The sequence below is a fragment of the Schistocerca serialis genome, chromosome 8 (genome assembly GCF_023864345.2).
Source record: "Schistocerca serialis cubense isolate TAMUIC-IGC-003099 chromosome 8, iqSchSeri2.2, whole genome shotgun sequence".
Classification (NCBI taxonomy): domain Eukaryota; kingdom Metazoa; phylum Arthropoda; class Insecta; order Orthoptera; family Acrididae; genus Schistocerca; species Schistocerca serialis.
Window position 1 is genome coordinate 636,215,149 of NC_064645.1, and position 20,486 is coordinate 636,235,634.

The 20,486-nt window shown below is 41.6% G+C and overlaps 1 protein-coding gene across 1 annotated transcript in view; it reads left to right on the top strand.

Annotated features, from left to right (window-relative positions):
- Positions 1 to 20,486, top strand: part of LOC126417172 (galanin receptor type 2-like) — a 318,704-nt gene that overhangs the window by 185,218 nt on the left and 113,000 nt on the right. The window contains exon 2 of the mRNA XM_050085069.1: positions 10,686 to 10,828. Within this exon, the coding sequence (XP_049941026.1) occupies positions 10,686 to 10,828 (143 nt within the window). The remainder of the gene's footprint in view (positions 1 to 10,685; positions 10,829 to 20,486) is intronic.

Consider the following 20,486-nt stretch of genomic DNA (forward strand, 5'->3'; position numbering starts at 1 on the left):
ATCGTGAATTAAGTATTGTGGTTCTGACTTGTGTTTTGAGTTGTTCACTACATAACCTTTCAACAAGATAACAAGACCTACCTCTATACAGAGGGTGTTCAGCTGAACACGACAGTACGACCTCTATATCTCTCACCTATGGCTCTCACAGATAACATCTGGTCATAGTTTAACTAGGGACTGGTTCGCCACCTCTGACCAGCCACTTCTTGTTGAGCTTTGAAAAGGAGTTTAGGCCGCATGGAAGGAGATACCCGTACCTGCCGATGCCTACCCGGTTTAGAGCCGTTTTTCCCTATGGATGAGGTAGCTCTGTATACGTACTTTAGTATCCTGTGGACCATCAAATCATCGCAAATAATGTATACTTTCTATTATGCTGCATACGCATACTATGTGAATCTTTGCAATCTTAGGCATCCGCGGCTGTTGTCACTGTCAAAGAATACTTCAGGACCTGTGAAAGCATTGTCAATATGTAAAATCCTCAGCCGTTTCGGTCACTGTAGTAAATGCCTTACAGCAAGGTGTTTTGAAGTTAGAAAGGTCGTTTGCAGCCACCAAAACACCCTGAGGAACGTCATTTGCGACAGTAGCCGAAACGCCAGACATCTGAAGATACTCAGCTCCTCTGACCGACCCTCTTTGCTGTTGCTGCCTCCCGACTAACAGTACTCCCCGTCTCCTTTTAAACTTGCGGGTCCGCCTCCCGTGAATCCTAGTATTGTATGCTGACACCGAGAACCTACCAATTATTGAGTGAATTCTAGTCATTGGTAGAGTTCTTGTAGGGTGATATTTAGATCCTTGACTACTTTTAGCTAAGTGTGTTGCTTCAATCCTACGATAACGTAATTAGTAAACGGAGGGTAGTTTTAAGTGCTATAATAACATACCATGCCGTAAAACACTGTAAGTATATAATAAATTCCCGTTACTAGGTGCAGAGGACGAACGAAGGTAAGAAAAATTCCAAATGTAGCCAGTTGATCAAATACCAGTTACGGTTGATAATTACCTCAGGTGAATTCCTATTTCAGGAAACATTTTTGCTATCTCGCTAAAAAGATTTTTATATTTGTCCAAAACTCACAAATGCGTAACAGTTAATATTTTGTCTTCTTGGGCTCCATGTGCGAGATACTAAAACATTTATTGTCTCTGATCGTCTGTCACTGTTCGCTTGGTAGCTCTGCGAACATAAATTTCTACAGGATTAGTACGTAATGATAAATGACGAAAGATAGAATTTCGTAACAATGTGTCTGTATGCCACATAACTTGATAAAAAATATATTGAATAAATTGACAAATATATCAAAACTGACGTATTAACGAAATAACTATTATCGCAGAAACATCACAAAGACTCAGTAAACAATTAATATGAACTCCGAATGTAATTGCAATCTCTGTTCCTTTTGAAAAAGGATCCTCTTTCTTCCCTTATGTTTCTTGGTAGCGCAAGAATCCATTTTTTGACGAGGCACGTTAACGTGTTACGTTTCATGCAATATTTGGCCTAAATATAACCAAATATTACTTAAAACTGTCGCTAACATTTTTCAGTAACATCTCCTACATTTATGAAGTTATATATTTCAACACTTCACGCAAATTTTATAGGGGAACATTGGTGCAGAGATCAGCGCCATTGTTCTAAATGATAACGGTCCAGAGTTGTAACAAATTTCTTAGTATTCGCTAATTTTGACAGGTAAAAATAAATGCAAATATTGAAGAATTCTCTTGATGAACGGTTCTTTCTTTGAACAAGTTAAAGTAAACAGTGTTTCCAATATTGAATCATATAACTACAGCAAGTTCCGTTTTTCAATCCCCGCTTAAGGGACATTGTAAGAATCTTTAACCGCAGCATTTGCAGAAATACAAACTTTAATTAATTCCATGTATGGAAGTGAAACATGGACGATAAATAGTTTGGACAAGAAGAGAATAGAAGCATTAGAAATGTGGTGCTACAGAAGAATGCTGAAGATTAGATGGGTAGATCACATAACTAATGAGGAACTATTGAACAGGATTGGGGAGAAGAGAAGTTTGTGGCACAACGTGACCAGAAGACGGGATCGGTTGGTAGGACATGTTCTAAGACATCAAGGGATCACCAATTTAGTACTGGAGGGCAGCGTGGAGGGTAAAAATCGTAGAGGGAGACCAAGAGATGAATACACTAAGCAGATTCAGAAGAATGTAGATTGCAGTAGGTACTGGGAGATGAAGAAGCTTGCACAGGATAGAGTAGCATGGAGAGCTGCATCAAACCAGTCTCAGGACTGAAAACCACAACAACAATTAACTAAAATCGATTACAGTAATGGGCCTCTCACTGTATTAGGAATTACGGGTGTATTTGGTGTCTTTTAATATAAAACATCGTGTCGGGCAAACTAACTGCGAGAAGTGCCACAACTGAGTCAATGACATAGAAAGAACCACCACAACAAGTTCTTTCGTTACTTTTAACACGCACTCAGTACATTCTAACTAACTTCTGGCTAATACTTCATGTGTCGCAGTAATATTTCATTGGAAAAAATGACGGCAAAATGCATAAAACGGAGCTTTCCGTAAAAGCTTTCCCCTTCTTTCACTAATTAACCAGAACTAGATCTCTTATACAATGTCTTTCAATGGCCTCCATAGCCTACAATGTGGGAATGGAGCTCCGGCTATTCGAGGATGTCGGTCAAAGTTACTCGTATATAGTTCTTGCCTAAGTACAACATGGTTGACATGAAATATCAGGAAAACGCAAAATGCAAATACTTTCTCGATTTTACTTCTGCATTAGCCTATTGCATCGCATGTTGATAAGTGGAGAATTCTATATCACGTATAGACCGTTGGAACATTTTTTCCCTAACTACAACACGGCGGGCTATGCAAATGGCAAAAGTCTGCAAGCACGGCGAAGTCCCGTGATCTGAAATCAGACTTATGCATCCATGTAGTATAAAGATCACTCAGTATAGAGAAGACCGGCGTCTTCGCAGAGAGATGATGATCCAGAGAGTAAAAATGTGAATCACTGTCTCACTAAAAGTTACAGATGACAACATACTTGAAACAAATCGTAAGTAAAATGTACTTAGAACATTGGGGGCGTTACAATGAAACTGAAATGTTATACACTACAATTGATTTAAGTTCAAGGTCGTGTATAATTTTTACTGTTTTGATTTCGCGTAATGAGTCGTAACTACAGCAACTTGTCATGGAAATTTTGTCTGGAAAAATTAATATTAACGTTTTCTTCCCGTTAAATGTGCAGACAAAATGAAAGAAAAATTCTTGGAAGAAATATGAGATGAAATGGGCTCCCACAGTTGCCTTACTGTCGCCTATCTTCATGTGGCACACGTTACGAGATTTTTCTTGTCAAGCGTCGTAGCACCGTTAGTCCTGTAATCCGCGTGTACCTAAGAGGATAAGCCGTGCTCAAATGTTTTTTTAGCGGATTAGACTGTACGACGTTGCACGAGGCTTCCGAGTGGTATTTGCTCGTGCTCCACAGATTAGCTCTCATCGTTCTTGGGGCTGGAGCTGCACCTTTTTTGTTATTAAAGATGCGCTTAAAGCGGCATTTAATATCACACGATTTTCGCAAAGAGACAAGAGGCTGTATATATTATGTTTTGTCGGAAATAAAAACGAACTTTTAGCTCATCTCAAATAGGTTGCTGAACTGTGACACGTGTAAGGACATGTTACCAACGTACAAGAACTCTCATGACGAGTCCTTAAGAATGTGATAAATGATTAAATGATATCGAACGAGATGGGCAGTGATAAGACCCTTTTCAGGATACAGAATATTACGTACAGTTGATATCATATGAAGAGCGGATACTAAGAAAGTTCTATCTGCCGAATTTCACATTTGTCGAGAGGATCAAAAAACACTGTGTATCTTTTTTACACAACTTATTTGCATCCATTAAGTGAAAGGATATTCTGATATAAAGGAAATATGCTGATCGCCTCATAATTCATTAGCTCTTAGTCAGCACTGCTTATTTTCACAGTGTCTACAGACATTGGAATCACTTTTTTACTACTTGTCATATTGAAATAATAGGCATTTATGGGTAACTAAAACGTAAAAAAATACTGTATCAGGTAATAGAGGACCTGGAGGCCCTAATAAGATTAGGTTCAATAAATAAAATAAAATAAAATAAACAAAAGTAGAGTCCCCACAGAAGTTGGTAGGCATCGCAACCAGCAGCGGTGACTATTGTTCTACATACTGTATTACTAGCCGAAATGATGATGGGTGGAAACACTATCAAGCCATCCGGATGTATATTTCTTGTGTTTTCCGTAAAATATCCAAAGCTACGTCGGCGCGGTTCTTACAAAGGGCATTGTCAGTTCAGGTTTCATTCCCTACGCTTCCTTAAGCCGAGCATGTGTTTCGTCACAAATGACTGCGTTACTGACGTGTCGTTAAACCCTCATTTTGATTTCTTCTTTCCCCCGCCATGTTACGGACGCAATATAATCAATCCCTTATTATGAAGTTTGACTCCGACCAGCGAAATCTAAGTATTAGACCAAGTACTACCGTCCTGGAAACAGAAAAGGTTTTCATACTATGCAGGGAGTTCTGAAATTCCCTTGAAATACATCTGGGACTTGTGGAGGAGACTGAGTGGACAATATTTTCGTTTGGAACCCATGTCCGTGCTACAGTCTTTTGAAAACATGTTTGCTAAGTAATTATGGAACAGGTATTCATGGTGATGGATGCTTACGTCGTATCGGCTGATGTCATTTGACGTTTATCCCACTCACGTGTCTGTGATGTTAGAGCAATATGGCTGATTACAGGCTTGCAGAATGCACCGACATGATCTTTCGTCGCCTTTATCAGGATTGTTATCCACAACGTCCGACAGCATGACATGCCCTTTTCTCCACAGTTACGCAACCGCTTCGAGAAAGGGCACTCTTACCGTCGACAGATGTGACTGACGCTCCAAGGAGACACTCTACACCCGAACTGAAAGATATCGTACTACGTAATTTGAAAAGAACCTGACAACGAGTAGACGAGCTATTGCAACAGCTATGAATGTTGGTAGCAGCAGCGTCTATTAAGTTCTGCGTGACTGACAACTACATCCATACCAACTATAAAGGATACAGGCACTAATGTCAGCAGATTTTGTACCACGCATCGCTGCATCAACGAGTCTCTAGTATTTCCACGGCGTGTTCTCTTCACAGATGCATGTGAATTTACTAGGGTTTGTTTTCTCAGTTCTTGAAACAGCCATGCCCAGGCAGCCGAAAACTCACGTGCGACGCACGACCAGAATTCCAGCACGGATTTGGTATCGACGTGTGGGCAGGTAATCTGAGTGATAGTGTGATTGGACCGTAATTTTCCCCATCTACTTGACCGTCCTACAACTAGTATTGGGTGAGGTATTGGATGCTGTGACTGACAGTACAGAAGACGTGCGATTTCAGCATGACGTCGCATCCTTTCAGTTTTCACGTTATTTCCGGGATCATCTGGAGGAGGAATCGGCACAGACGCATAGGCGGATGAGGTCCAATCACATGACCTCAACGGTCACTGGATTTGACTCCTCTGGACTTTTTCCTCAGGTGTCGAATGACCTGTTCGGTTTAAGGGATCCCTGCAGAGACAAAAGAAGACCTGATGGCACGAGTTGTGGTCGCTGCCGGTCACATTTCAGAGACATCGGTGTGACAGAGCGTGTACACTACGACATCATTCGCAGGCAAAAAGTGTGCACAGAACTTAGTGGTTGCCACATCGAATCTTAGTCGTAGTGGATCAGCATGCTAACCCTCCTTTAAAAAGGACAAAGTACAAAACCGGTTTAACTGTAAACAACAGTATTTGTGAAAACTTATTAAGTTTTCATTTTGTTTTGTCGGTTATTAATGAGTGGAATTGTAAAACACTTGTTGTACTGAAGCACACATAATTAATTACTTGTAAATGTGGTCAAGGTAACAACATATTTTCAAATATTTGTAGCACGTAATCGGTATGTTTCCTGACTTGGGTTCCATTCCCAAATATTATCTACTCAGTTCCCTCCATAAGTTCTAGGAGCTTGTGAGGGGAATTAAAGAGCGCCCTGTGTAAATCAACGTGTTAGCTTTGATTCAAGAACTTTGAGACGAAGCCGAATGCTGTAGGGAAGAGTGATAGTATATTTGCTATATACTACATGGTCCGCAATTCCACTGCCAAACTGTCAGAAGTTTTGCAGGGATATTAATGTTACCGACCTGTAGTCTCCGGCGCGTTTGTTACCGAGTAATTTCATTTCGCTTTTATTTGTCACTTCCCCCCCCCCCCCTTTTTTTTTTTTTTTTTTTTTTTTTTTGAGTCTGTATTGCAACGAAAATATCCCCACAACAATGTAGAGCTTGTGCTTTATGACTTGTTTGGATACAATCATTTATCATTCCCTCATGATACTTGATTTGTCAACAGTGACACCCACATTATTCTTCGACCGCAAGCTTGCATACAGTAATGCTCAGTTCTGTTGCGTATTTGCTTTTCCTAGGTTTTACTATGACAATGATACACACCGGTATGGACAGGTTTAGTGATGCAGAGTTATTCGATATGTACTTCGTGTGTTGGTTCAGTGAATTTAATGCGAGAGTGATAGAACTACCCTACGCTCAGCTGTTTTCAGAGAGAAGGCTACCACATCACAGTAATATTGAATCTGGCTGAGGGTTAACTGTTTGTATTTTTCTGCAAACTGTGACATCTAATAATTTTATGTTTAATTTAATGTATTGCAACGCGTTTCAAGAATGTTTCACCCAGCATCAGGCGTTCATGCGTACTTGAAGATAAAATGTTAATATAAATTAACATCGAATACTGTTCTTCTGCTGCAGTTGCTATTGGGGGGAAATACCAGTAGGTTGGGGATGGAGGAGAGCGGTGGGTGGTCAGAAATCGATATCCAGTCGAAGTTTCTGCTGGAATGAAGCTGTGCCTCCTTGTCTGTTGCTATAGATACCACAGCCAGTGTGGAATGCAAGTAATTCTGGATCAGTTGTTATGGTGCTGTAATAGTGTGATACACTTTTAATACCGTCTTTCACGGGCAGTAAGGCGTACTTTCTTTCTTCGAAAAATTGCCTTAAAAATTCAGTGCTACTTGTATCCGAAATTAATATAAAAATATCCAGTGGTTGATTTAAAATGCCCCCCAGTCTCAAAAATAGTCATATATTCGATGCTGCGAGGAAACGCATCTCTACCTGGCAGTACAGGATTCAATTCACTCAGAAGCTAGTTTTAAACCGATATACAGTCAAGCAAGTCTGTCAGTGGATAAAACAGTTGTGGTCTATGATGAGATAAGACATTATTGTTTAATCTCTCAAGAAGTGTGGCATAAATAACGCTCTCGATGGCAGTGAAGACCATCTTATATACCAAGAGGACAACGATTACGACGAAGAGAAAGAACAAGAAGAAAAAGAAGGTTCAGATGACGATTTTTAGCGATTTTACAGGTCATTTCGGTTTTATACACTCTTTTTTCAGTCTGGCTATCCAACCTAATAATAAAAATCGTAAACATGTTTAATATTTAAAATATTTGCTTAAAATCCAGGTGCGTCTTATAGCGCATAGCGCCTTACAGTTCGCAAAATACGGCATGTCGGTTGTTCACTTACGATTTTAATGTATTGTAGCTTCGTACTCGTCGTAGGCATATTGGCAGCGTTGTTATGCAGCATCCTTAGTCTGATACTGACTTCGAAGTATTTCACTGCACAAAAGGCGTAGGCAGTACACACTTACTAAAATATGACTGCCTTTGAATGTGTGTATGGGTATGGGCTATGGCTTCTGTACAGTGATATTCTTGTTACAGATAATTTGTTAGTCATTTGTTTCATACTCGTACGTTTAAAACTATTGCATTAAAAATGGCTTAAGGCAACCGAAGAATTACCAGTTTTTGATTTCAGATATGTCATTAAGGATATTATCTCCGTTTCTTACACTTTGAATGAATATGTCCATTTCTTCCACACTATCCATTCTTTTCTTTACCTGATTGTATGCATAACTTCAAGGTAGCCTTTCATTTTTAAAGAGCGATCGGTGTGATTAATACGTGTTGACACCACTAATTCTCCAAATTTCTACAGTCTATACCAGTCTATATGCTCTTTAAACCGAATTCAGTAATTTCTGCCAGTCAGGTCTGTTTAATAGTTATTGTGCTGGCTGCAGGTAATTTTGTAAATGACAGACGTATCAATTTCAGGGTCCGATGGTTTTATATTGTGAATTAGCTTCGTACTTAGGTTGTTGGCAGTGCTGATGCTGATTTTTATCTTTGTGCTTTTGCATAATACAGCTGATATATCAAACATTATACTGTAATATAGCATTTCAACGTATGTAACAGTTGGGGTGCTGTCATTTGTGAGCATAGTAGAATGTTGTTCGTTCGGTTTAATTTTTGTCCGTTGCGACCTGGTATTAAGGACTGAACGAGTGCATCCGTTGTTTACTGTATATTTGATGATTTTATTTGCTGTTGGATTTCTGTAGGTTGAAGTGAAAAGTTGTGGGCTCTGTATAGAACTGATCTATATGTAGCATTTTTGGAAGCTGGGATGTGTATAAGAGATTGCAGAGGTGTCTACACCAGAATGTTTCCTGTGGACATTCAAAGAAAGCTGCAAGTTCTGTTTCGATATTTCATGTCAAGAAATGGTATGATAGTGTTTCCTTCATACGCAAGTATGAAATAGCTATTTTCATGCAGGCTGCTGTCTTTATTGAGAGGGTTGTTACTTTATCATCTGTGCTATCAAATACAATGACAGTATCATCCGTGTACAGACTATCTGCACCACAGACTTCCCCCCTCCTCTCTCTCCACACATCCCATAAATAGCAACAGCCACTCCGGCAGCAGAACTGTGAGCAACTTGGTATTTTCTGTTAATTTATATTAACACATTTTATCTTTAAGCAACAAAGTGCATTTGTATGCATTAATATCTGATGAGCAAAACATGCTTAAAATGTCTCGCAATACGTAAAACAAAAGTAATTATCATCAGACTATTTTCCATTCAGAAGGCTGTTGCACTCAGCGACTGTTATATTGACTTGTAAACAATAGATTTCAGCTATCAGTCGTCCTTTTTGAATTCAATTGGCAGATCTAGATTTCAGCTGGAAACTATCCATTCTCAATGCACTATCATTTTGGATCAGTGCATGTAATGTCTGTTGGTCGGGCTTCACCCACAGTATTCAAAGAACTGTTGATGAAGCTCGACCAACAGGCATTACATGCATTGATCAAAAATGATAGTGCATTGACAATAGATAGTTTTTAGCTGAAATCTAGATCTGCCAATAAAATTTCAAAAGGACGACTGCTAGCTGAAATCTATTACTTATAAAGTAAATATATTGAAATCGTAGCAGAATAGCGTAAATAATTATCCCAGATTGCTACGATTTCTGAAATTATGAATCATGGTCACAACTATTGTCTGAGGGTTGTTGCATTATTGTGTTTTGCCTTGTGCGTTTTAGTGTTTGCATATTACAGGCCTTTTAATTATTGTGAAGGCATTTTCACAGAAGAAAGGTATCTGGGGTAACAAGCTGAAGAAACGATAACCACATCATATGTAAAGGGTCACTGGTGCTCATGACAAAATACTTAGTAAATATCTCTGAGAAATCTGGCAAATTTTGCAGATTAAATTCGGTCACACGCAGCATGCTATCCGGGGACAAAGTTGTAGAAAGAGATGTCGTACCGTTAATTTGTTGGAAAGGCAATCAAATAACACTCATTTAAACTAAACTTACAGTTTTTTTTTAAATGCCAGAACAGTTGGTCTTGTGCGACTACACAGCCGCTAGTAACGGAATTCAGCCACAGAAAGAGACAGAGATGGACAGAGAAAAGTGGTGGAATTCGATGCAGGCTTACTTCTTCACAGTGAAAGTGGGATAAGTGTGCTCATCAAACACCAGAAGGAGATACTGGTACAAATACCCTGTGTTCAACGGATATTCGTTGGTCTAGTTTTTCTAGATCGCAAATTCCCAGATGCAGATATTAATGTATAACTTACGCCCAAATACATCACGTTCATTGATGGTTAATGAAGTTTTTTAAATACAGAATATGGCAAGAAAATTAATTCATGCAAACAGTGCCCTTTTGCCAAAATGCTAAACATATTTCCACATATTTAGTCACTCTGTACCAGCAATGGGTACTGCGTAATTCCAAAATGCATGTAACTGTTTTTGACATGCTCTAAAGCTCCAGTGACAGAAACAGAACAGCATTTACCTTTTCGTATATAAGCATTTACATATAAACTATAACCGTTTCAAAAGAAACGTCCTGAAATTTTTGATCAAAACATTTCAAATGCACAGGTACACAACGGACTTCCCAGTTATTTAAAAGATCAACAAACCGATGTTCTATAACAGTGTTCAACCAGTAGTTGAAGAAAAGAAAGCGGATCAGAAATTATTTAATACCTTACTTCAAAACAATTCATAAATGAATTTCCGCTGTATATTTATTACATGCACGTTTGATACCACCATTGTTGAATATTTCAATCTGTTGGTGTTGCAGTGTGACCAACTACTTCCTGGTGAACCTGTCAGCCGCTGATCTGTTGGTGACGCTGATCTGCATGCCCATGGCGGTCAGCGGTTCCGTCAGCAAGTTATGGCTGTATGGCAGCATCATGTGCAAGCTCACGCACTATATACAAGGTAAGTCGCCAAATGGCCCCATATCCCAGATGAGAGAAAGCTGACGTAAGACACTTTGTCTGAAAGGCAGTAGAAGAAATATCGAAGACGTTGAGCTGATCGTCGCTATTTCGTAAAGCAAATGGTATGTGCTACCATAGTTTATTGGTTGTACTCGACAGTTTTTTCCTTAGAGTGTATAAACACACCAGAAATAGATTACTCACCTCCAAGAGATGGAGCTAATGTTGAGTAACGCCACTTCCGTCGGCTCTTTAGTGGTGGTGTTAGTTCTGAGAAGCAGAGTGTCCACACTTTTCTCCAGGCCTACCGTCTCCAGTTGTACAGCTACCGCCCCGGTCCGGACGCCGTCTCAAGTACACTTACGGTGTACTCAACGAATGTGATGTGAAGACCGCCAATTTTACTGATATTTAGGCCAGGCAGGAGCGCGAATAGGGCACTTGTGTGGCAGAGAGGACACAAGTAAGACTCATGATAATATGGGGGACCGGAACCTATATTTTCGTAGAATTGTTCTCTAAGCTCTGATTATTTAACAGCGTGCGACTCACAGCCTTGATAATATAGGATTGCGTGAGGCGCCTTTAGAATTTGTTGGAAACTCTTGTCTACGTGGAGTGGTCATACTGACAAAAAAAGTAAACATAATCTCAGTGATTGTATTTCCTGTTATCACATACTGCTGCAGGAAATCTTTGCTGCAGGATATCTTTAGTGTAGTGAAATTTAATTAAAAGAAATCTTTTCATAAAAGAAAGTATGTCCCTTTTTTAAACGTAATAATCTTGGTCTTTCCGAGAAGCCTCCAATATCTGAACTTAACTGAATGTTCCTACTTTTTACCTTAATACGAAATCAATTAAATAATTGTTTTCTTTGCAGGCCGAAGTGGCCGTGCGGTTAAAGGCGCTGCAGTCTGGAACCGCAAGACCGCTACGGTCGCAGGTTCGAATCCTGCCACGGGCATGGATGTTTGTGATGTCCTTAGGTTAGTTAAGTTTAACTAGTTCTAAGTTCTAGGGGACTGATTACCTTATAAGTTAAGTCCCATAGTGCTCAGAGCCATTTGAACCATTTACTTTCTTTTCCTTAATAATTATGGTGCGTGTCTTCTACAGCGTACGGAACGCAATGAAATTATAATGAAATTATTTCTACGTATGACATCTGCCAAGAATGGTCGACTGTTGGAACATTCTCGTTGTTTATCCCGCCTGCTGGAAACCTTACAAACAATATTTTTACTTCTGCATGAAGGTCGCCATGCACATGAAAGAAAAATGCACAATCAGCATAAATTACCATATATTATTTAAAATTTACAACTTACAATGCGGAATGGACGCCTTAGCGTGCGTTAGCTTCCAGACTGGAAGAGAGAGTGAGTCATAACGATAGTCTTTGTAGTTTCTTTCGCCAGCGAGTAAAAGAACAATTAACTGCCAAAAGATCCTATACCGTCGTCTTATACAGTTTGTATGATTATTATTTCATTTTATTATAAATTACCGTTAATACAGCTAATTTCAAGAGAATTTTCAGAGATTTTTTTAAATTTTCGTTGTACTTTGTTTTTCGTGTCTGACCTGTTGCCGCACGATTTAATATTTTGTATCGTATATCGGTACACAGAATCGACATTAATTCTTGATTAGACCCAGTGAAGCATTCAGGATGCGGGGATCGTGGTGCTGCGGGTAATAATATGGCGTGTTTGTTCTCTAGTTCTGTAAGTTCAAATGTTTGTTAGCCTTGTGCGATGGTTTTGGATACCACAGGCTTTTACGCGGCCGTGAAAACTGTTTGTGCTGACCGTCAGATAGGAACGGAGAACGTTCTGTCCATATCTTCATTCCACAGATCCATTTCTCATCTCGCTTAAACTGAAATGAAATTTTTTAACTCAGAAAACTGTAAGAGAGTCAGCAACCACAGCGATGAATAAAAGTCTACTGTAGCATGACGATACAGTGTATTATATTGCAACTAATGTTCACACGCACGACGAATTGGTTCGTCAAATAATTAATGTTTCGTGTCGCACTCAGCAATCGAAACAGTTGAGAGACGATTTCTATTGTTTGGTCCCATCTGCGAGAATATAATGGCACGCCTGTAACGTGGAGAATAACGTCTAACAATTGCCACAGAGTTTCTATATAAAATACCGGACCGCTCACAAAGCATTCATAATCCCATTAGGCTCTTTTCCGCAATTTCACTAGCTATATTCGATATACCATTTAGCGGAAAAGATACTTTCAGCAATTACTAACGCAATCGCAGGCTTAACTGATGTGAATAGGTTCACAATGGAGCGCACCACATGCTCGTATGACTGACAACGATTGCACAACCTCTCAGCTGCGGGCACCTCGTTACTGATACAGGACCTGTACAGTTGGCGAAGGGATCGCTTGCTCTAAAACTGCTTCTAGCGTTGGCAGCAGTGCGAGCCAGTACCCTTTGTAACTAAAAAATCAGTATGTCATTATTAGTTGAGTACTAACAACTATACAAATTTTTCTTAAGTGTCTCTGTATTTTATGTATATTCTATAAAATTCTTAATCCAATAACTTTTAAATTTGGAACCCCTAAGATTTTCAGATGGTCTGTCAGTAGATGTTGGCCTGTGAATTGTCTCAGTTTTGGCTTCCGTATCTAGACGATTTATAATATTATCTTTAAACTTGGCGCTGCTTCATTATTACATTCGTATAACGAATATAGTGCTGTTATCTTGGCTTTGTAGCTTATTAACAAAGTTTTGTTAGTAAAACTACTGTCACAAAATGTAACTACAAAAACTTGTTTTTCTTAACAATTGTAAAAGTAGATTATGTATCTTCATGGAAACGTTTCCCATACATTTTCATGAGAAACGGAACCTAATTACAGAAGTTTAACTGTGGAACTTTAATATTATTCGCTTGCAACGTTTCTAAAAAAGTGAAATAATTCAAAAAGTAAAAGAGGTGTAAACTTCTATCACGTGTTCTCTTGATGAACTCCAAAAGTAGACGTTTGAAGCTCTAATACTGTTTTACAAAAACTGGTTTTGGAGCAACTAATTAGTGGTTCACATTGAGATTCATAATAGTTAACATTTTCGGAGTCTAACATAATCTGACCAAGCTTTGAACCGATATTTTAACGTTTAAGATATACGTAAGTATATTTCGCATTTGTTAGCGGCTGGTGACATACGCTTAGGTACAGTGGTGGACTAACCTCGACGTAGCGACTGGGAGAAAAGTTAATAATTCACTCGCTGTACTTGCGTGGGTGAGCTTCGCTACAGGATGTTGACTGTTGCGCTTCATCTACAGTTCGAAATGCTTCCCGACATATTGTATGGGATTAAGTAAGAAAGTCCGAAACTTTATTTAGGTGCGATAGATCCAGCAGAAACTATTCTTTGATGTTTAGAGTCTATGGAGCAACCAAACTGCTGGTTTGTTGACTGCTACCTTTCAAATGCTGCTCCAGAGAGTGTCACTGGAAGTTATCTTTGATACGTTATTTTCTTTGGTAGAATCTTGGTATCAAGTGCAGAAGAGAGCTATTCTTAGTTGTGATTAAGTCACTGAGTGCTATAATAACGAGATGGACTTGTCCAGAGTAATGTTTGCTATTAATGTATTTAAAGATTTTGGCAAGTTTATATGAAAAGATTTGTGAACTTTATGGATGTGGTAGTTTGTAATAATACGAGTAAAGTAGAGAGTTCTAAGAAAAGTATATTATTCTATTCCTAGCAAGCCCACACCTCATTTCTGGAGCATATGAATGGAATTTATCCGCAAGATAATCTGAAATTATCCTTTATCCTGTTTGCTGTAATATTCACGTCATTGGTATATATTTGGCACACACATAATACGTAAAGTAATTATTGATTACTGCTCAACGTAGTAGGGGGCTAGATGCTCGAGTATTTAGGATCCACATCTGGTGCGATGAAGGGAAGAATTTTAAGAAATTTCGAGCGGTGCTACTGGATTTGTTGCCGGTAGTTTCGATCGACACTCGAGTATAATTCAGCGCACCGTGAATTCAAATGGGAATCCCTAAAAGGAAGACGATGGTCTTTCGGTAAAATACTAGTGTGAAAGTTTAGAGAACCTGAATCTACGGGCACGAATGTCCATCTCCCGTAAGGACACGAAGACAAGATAAGGGAATTTAGGGTTCGTGCGCATGCGTGTTAACAGTTGCTATTTCCCTCTCTCCATTTGCCAGTGGAACAGGAAATGTCTGTTCAGCGTATGGTGGCCAGCATGTAGATGTAGAGTCTAGTACACCTATGTACACTATGTTAAATATTTAATACTTCTGTCCTTATAGGATATGTTAAGGAATTCACTCATGCGTGGTTATGGCTTATTCCATCCAATTGTGAGACTGTTGTTCCCTAGGGCTTCTTCTCAAGATCTGAGTTAAATACTTTAAAACCTAGAATTTATATATCTTTTGCTCCACGTTTTTATAAATAACTTTCCGTACTAATTATGAGTTCGCAATAATTTTTAAATTTTCTTCTTCGTCGCAACGTCAGCCAAGTCATCTCTACGTTAGTTCTTTCGTAAATAAGAGTAGCCGTATTTGTTTTTAAAAATCATCTTCCTTCCCTTGCAACAAGCTTGTGTTGTCAACATTATAATATACGGGAGGTCAGCGCCATGGAGGTATAATGGTCTGTGCACCTGCAGCCCAGAATGGTGATGCATGGAATATCTATTGCCACGTCCTGGCAGACATCGACTTTCGCGAAATGTCTTCTATCACCGTTCCATGCTGAAGACGCATGTCGTCTCCCTCGATTTAGCTGACCAGGTGCAAAAAAAAGCATAATATCTGTACTTTTATGGCCAATATATTATTTCATGATATTAGTTTCTTACTACATTAATAACTTTCGGTTGTGAGTGTCACTTGTCTGCAAGAAGACGTAGGGATACGCTTAACTCCTCATCACACTCTTCTGGGAACACACGTATTTCGTAATCGACGTCCTTATTTCGATATCAGTAATGTTTTTACACTCCTGGAAATTGAAATAAGAACACCGTGAATTCATTGTCCCAGGAAGGGGAAACTCTATTGACGCATTCCTGGGGTCAGATACATCACATGATCACACTGACAGAACCACAGGCACATAGACACAGGCAACAGAGCATGCACAATATCGGCACTAGTACAGTGTATATCCACCTTTCGCAGCAATGCAGGCTGCTATTCTCCCATGGAGACGATCGTAGAGATGCTGGATGTAGTCCTGTGGAACGGCTTGCCATGCCATTTCCACCTGGCGCCTCAGTTGGACCAGCGTTCGTGCTGGACGTGCAGACCGCGTGAGACGACGCTTCATCCAGTCCCAAACATGCTCAATGGGGGACAGATCCGGAGATCTTGCTGGCCAGGGTAGTTGACTTACACCTTCTAGAGCACGTTGGGTGGCACGGGATACATGCGGACGTGCATTGTCCTGTTGGAACAGCAAGTTCCCTTGCCGGTCTAGGAATGGTAGAACGATGGGTTCGATGACGGTTTGGATGTACCGTGCACTGTTCAGTGTCCCCTCGACGATCACCAGTGGTGTACGGCCAGTGTAGGAGATCGCTCCCCACACCATGATCCCGGATGTTGGCCCTGTGTTCCTCGGTCGTATGCAGTCCCGATTGTGGCGCTCACCTGCACGGCGCCAAACACGCATACGACCATCATTGGCACCAAGGCAGAAGCGACTCTCATCGCTGAAGACGACACGTCTCCATTCGTCCCTCCATTCACGCCTGACGCGACACCACTGGAGGCGGGCTGCACGATGTTGGGGCGTGAGCGGAAGACGGCCTAACGGTGTGCGGGACCGTAGCCCAGCTTCATGGAGACGGTTGCGAATGGTCCTCGCCGATACCCCAGGAGCAACAGTGTCCCTAATTTGCTGGGAAGTGGCGGTGCGGTCCCCTACGGCACTGCGTAGGATCCTACGGTCTTGGCGTGCATCCGTGCGTCGCTGCGGTCCGGTCCCAGGTCGACGGGCACGTGCACCTTCCGCCGACCACTGGCGACAACATCGATGTACTGTGGAGACCTCACGCCCCACGTGTTGAGCAATTCGGCGGTACGTCCACCCGGCCTCCCGCATGCCCACTATACGCCCTCGCTCAAAGTCCGTCAACTGCACATACGGTTCACGTCCACGCTGTCGCGGCATGCTACCAGTGTTAAAGACTGCGATGGACCTCCGTATGCCACGGCAAACTGGCTGACACTGACGGCGGCGGTGCACAAATGCTGCGCAGCTAGCGCCATTCGACGGCCAACACCGCGGTTCCTGGTGTGTCCGCTGTGCCGTGCGTGTGATCATTGCTTGTACAGCCCTCTCGTAGTGTCCGGAGCAAGTATGGTGGATCTGACACACCGGTGTCAATGTGTTCTTTTTTCCATTTCCAGGAGTGTATTATTCACTGCAAAGTATTAATTTCAATAAGCTGCACGTTGACTCTCATTTGAGTGAAAGTAAATTTCGAAGAGTACAAGTATTCATTAGAAATTGCAAGTTCAGTTTAACTTTAATCACTGTTTATGCTCGTTTGTAGAACATCCAAAGATAATCTGACTGATAACAAGCTTATGCTCATGATCTCTCAAATAATGTGCCCACATCTTCACAGTTCGCAACGCCCAATACAAACTACAAATGTAGAACTATTAATCGACATTAACGTTAGTGCACCCGAGACTGAGGAGGCTTCGGTCGATTTACTGTGAGTTAGCGCGTAATATGGTTTCATAGTATGTGCACAATTGACCCCATGGTACTGACAGCACGATGCGTTTTTCTTAGTCATCACAGATCTAGATTACTGTAACGCCACTCCACGCTTACAATAAAGATTGCATGCAATAATATCGATGGGAGAATATTACCTGTGACACGTAGCATCCCAAGGTAAGGAAACCACTGTTCTTCCCGTCTCCATTGGCAGACTACTAAGGTAGAATACTACAAATACTAGTCCCATATTACGATCAGAGTCCATTTCCGCCTGAGATTATGCTCAAAATTTTATCAGCTCTTCCTATTTGAGCTCCCAACAGATTTCTCCAGGTAACTTAATTTTACTCTGTTTTCAAGCGATAAGAATATTTACAGGGTGTTTCAAAAATGACCGTTATATTTGAAACGGCAATAAAAACTACACGAGCAGCGATAGAAATACACCGTTTCTTGCAATATGCTTGGGACATCAGTACATTTTCAGGCGGACAAACTTTCGAAATTACATTAGTTACAATTTTCAACAACAGATGGCGCTGCGGTCTGGGAAACTCTATAGTACGATGTTTTCCACATATCCACCATGCGCAGCAATAATATGGCGTAGTCTCTGAATGAAATTACCCGAAACCTTTGACAACGTGTCTGGCGGAATGGCTTCACATGCAGATGAGATGTACTGCTTCAGCTGTTCAGTTGTTTCTGGATTCTGGCGGTACACCTGGTCTTTCAAGTGTCCCCACAGAAAGAAGTCACAGGGGTTCATGTCTGGCGAATAGGGAGGCCAATCCACGCCGCCTCCTGTATGTTTCGGATAGCCCAAAGCAATCACACGATCACCGAAATATTCATTCAGGAAATTAAAGACGTCGGCCGTGAGATGTGGCCGGGCACCATCTTGCATAAACCACGAGGTGTTCGCAGTGTCGTCTAAGGCAGTTTGTACCGCCACAAATTCACGAAGAATGTCCAGATAGCGTGATGCAGTAATCGTTTCGGATCTGAAAAATGGGCCAATGATTCCTTTGGAAGAAATGGCGGCCCAGACCAGTACTTTTTGAGGATGCAGGGACGATGGGACTGCAACATGGGGCTTTTCGGTTCCCCATATGCGCCAGTTCTGTTTATTGACGAAGCCGTCCAGATAAAAATAAGCTTCGCCAGTAAACCAAATCTGCCCACATGCATATCGCCGTCATCAATCCTGTGCACTATATCGTTAGCGAATGTCTCTCGTGCAGAAATGGTAGCGGCGCTGAGGGGTTGCCGCGTTTGAATTTTGTATGGATAGAGGTGTAAACTCTGGCGCATGAGACGATACGTGGACGTTGGCGTCATTTGGACTGCAGCTGCAACACGGCGAACGGAAACCCGAGGCCGCTGTTGGATCACCTGCTGCACTAGCTGCGCGTTGCCCTCTCTGGTTGCCGTACGCAGTCGCTCTACCTTTCCAGCACGTTCATCCGTCACGTTCCCAGTCCGTTGAAATTTTTCAAACAGATCCTTTATTGTATCGCTTTTCGGTCCTTTGGTTACATTAAACCTCCGTTGAAAACTTCGTCTTGTTGCAACAACACTGTGTTCTAGGCGGTGGAATTCCAACACCAGTAATATCCTCTGTTCTAAGGAATAAAACTTGTTGTCTACAGCACACTTGCACGTTGTGAACAGCACACGCTTACAGCAGAAGGACGACGTACAGAATGGCGCACCCACAGACTGCGTTGTCTTCTATATCTTTCACATCACATGCAGCGCCACCTGTTGTTGAAAATTGTAACTACTGTAATTTCGAAAGTTTGTCCGCCTGAAAATGTACTGTTGTCCCAAGCATATTGCAACAAACGGTGTATTTCTATCGCTGCTCGTTTAGTTTTTATTGCCGTTTCAAATATACCGGTCATTTTTGAAACACCCTGTAGCTTCTAAATAATCTCGTGGGCGAAGTGAGTACGCAGTTTAAATTCGAGATCTGCGGCAAATACACTCCTGGAAATTGAAATAAGAACACCGTGAATTCATTGTCCCAGGAAGGGGAAACTCTATTGACGCATTCCTGGGGTCAGATACATCACATGATCACACTGACAGAACCACAGGCACATAGACACAGGCAACAGAGCATGCACAATGTCGGCACTAGTACAGTGTATATCCACCTTTCGCAGCAATGCAGGCTGCTATTCTCCCATGGAGACGATCGTAGAGATGCTGGATGTAGTCCTGTGGAACGGCTTGCCATGCCATTTCCACCTGGCGCCTCAGTTGGACCAGCGTTCGTGCTGGACGTGCAGACCGCGTGAGACGACGCTTCATCCAGTCCCAAACATGCTCAATGGGGGACAGATCCGGAGATCTTGCTGGCCAGGGTAGTTGACTTACACCTTCTAGAGCACGTTGGGTGGCACGGGATACATGCGGAAGTGCATTGTCCTGTTGGAACAGCAAGTTCCCTTGCCGGTCTAGGAATGGTAGAACGATGGGTTCGATGACGGTTTGGATGTACCGTGCACTGTTCAGTGTCCCCTCGACGATCACCAGTGGTGTACGGCCAGTGTAGGAGATCGCTCCCCACACCATGATGCCGGGTGTTGGCCCTGTGTGCCTCGGTCGTATGCAGTCCCGATTGTGGCGCACACCTGCACGGCGCCGAACACGCATACGACCATCATTGGCACCAAGGCAGAAGCGACTCTCATCGCTGAAGACGACACGTCTCCATTCGTCCCTCCATTCACGCCTGTCGCGACACCACTGGAGGAGGGCTGCACGATGTTGGGGCGTGAGCGGAAGACGGCCTAACGGTGTGCGGGACCGTAGCCCAGCTTCTTGGAGACGGTTGCGAATGGTCCTCGCCGATACCCCA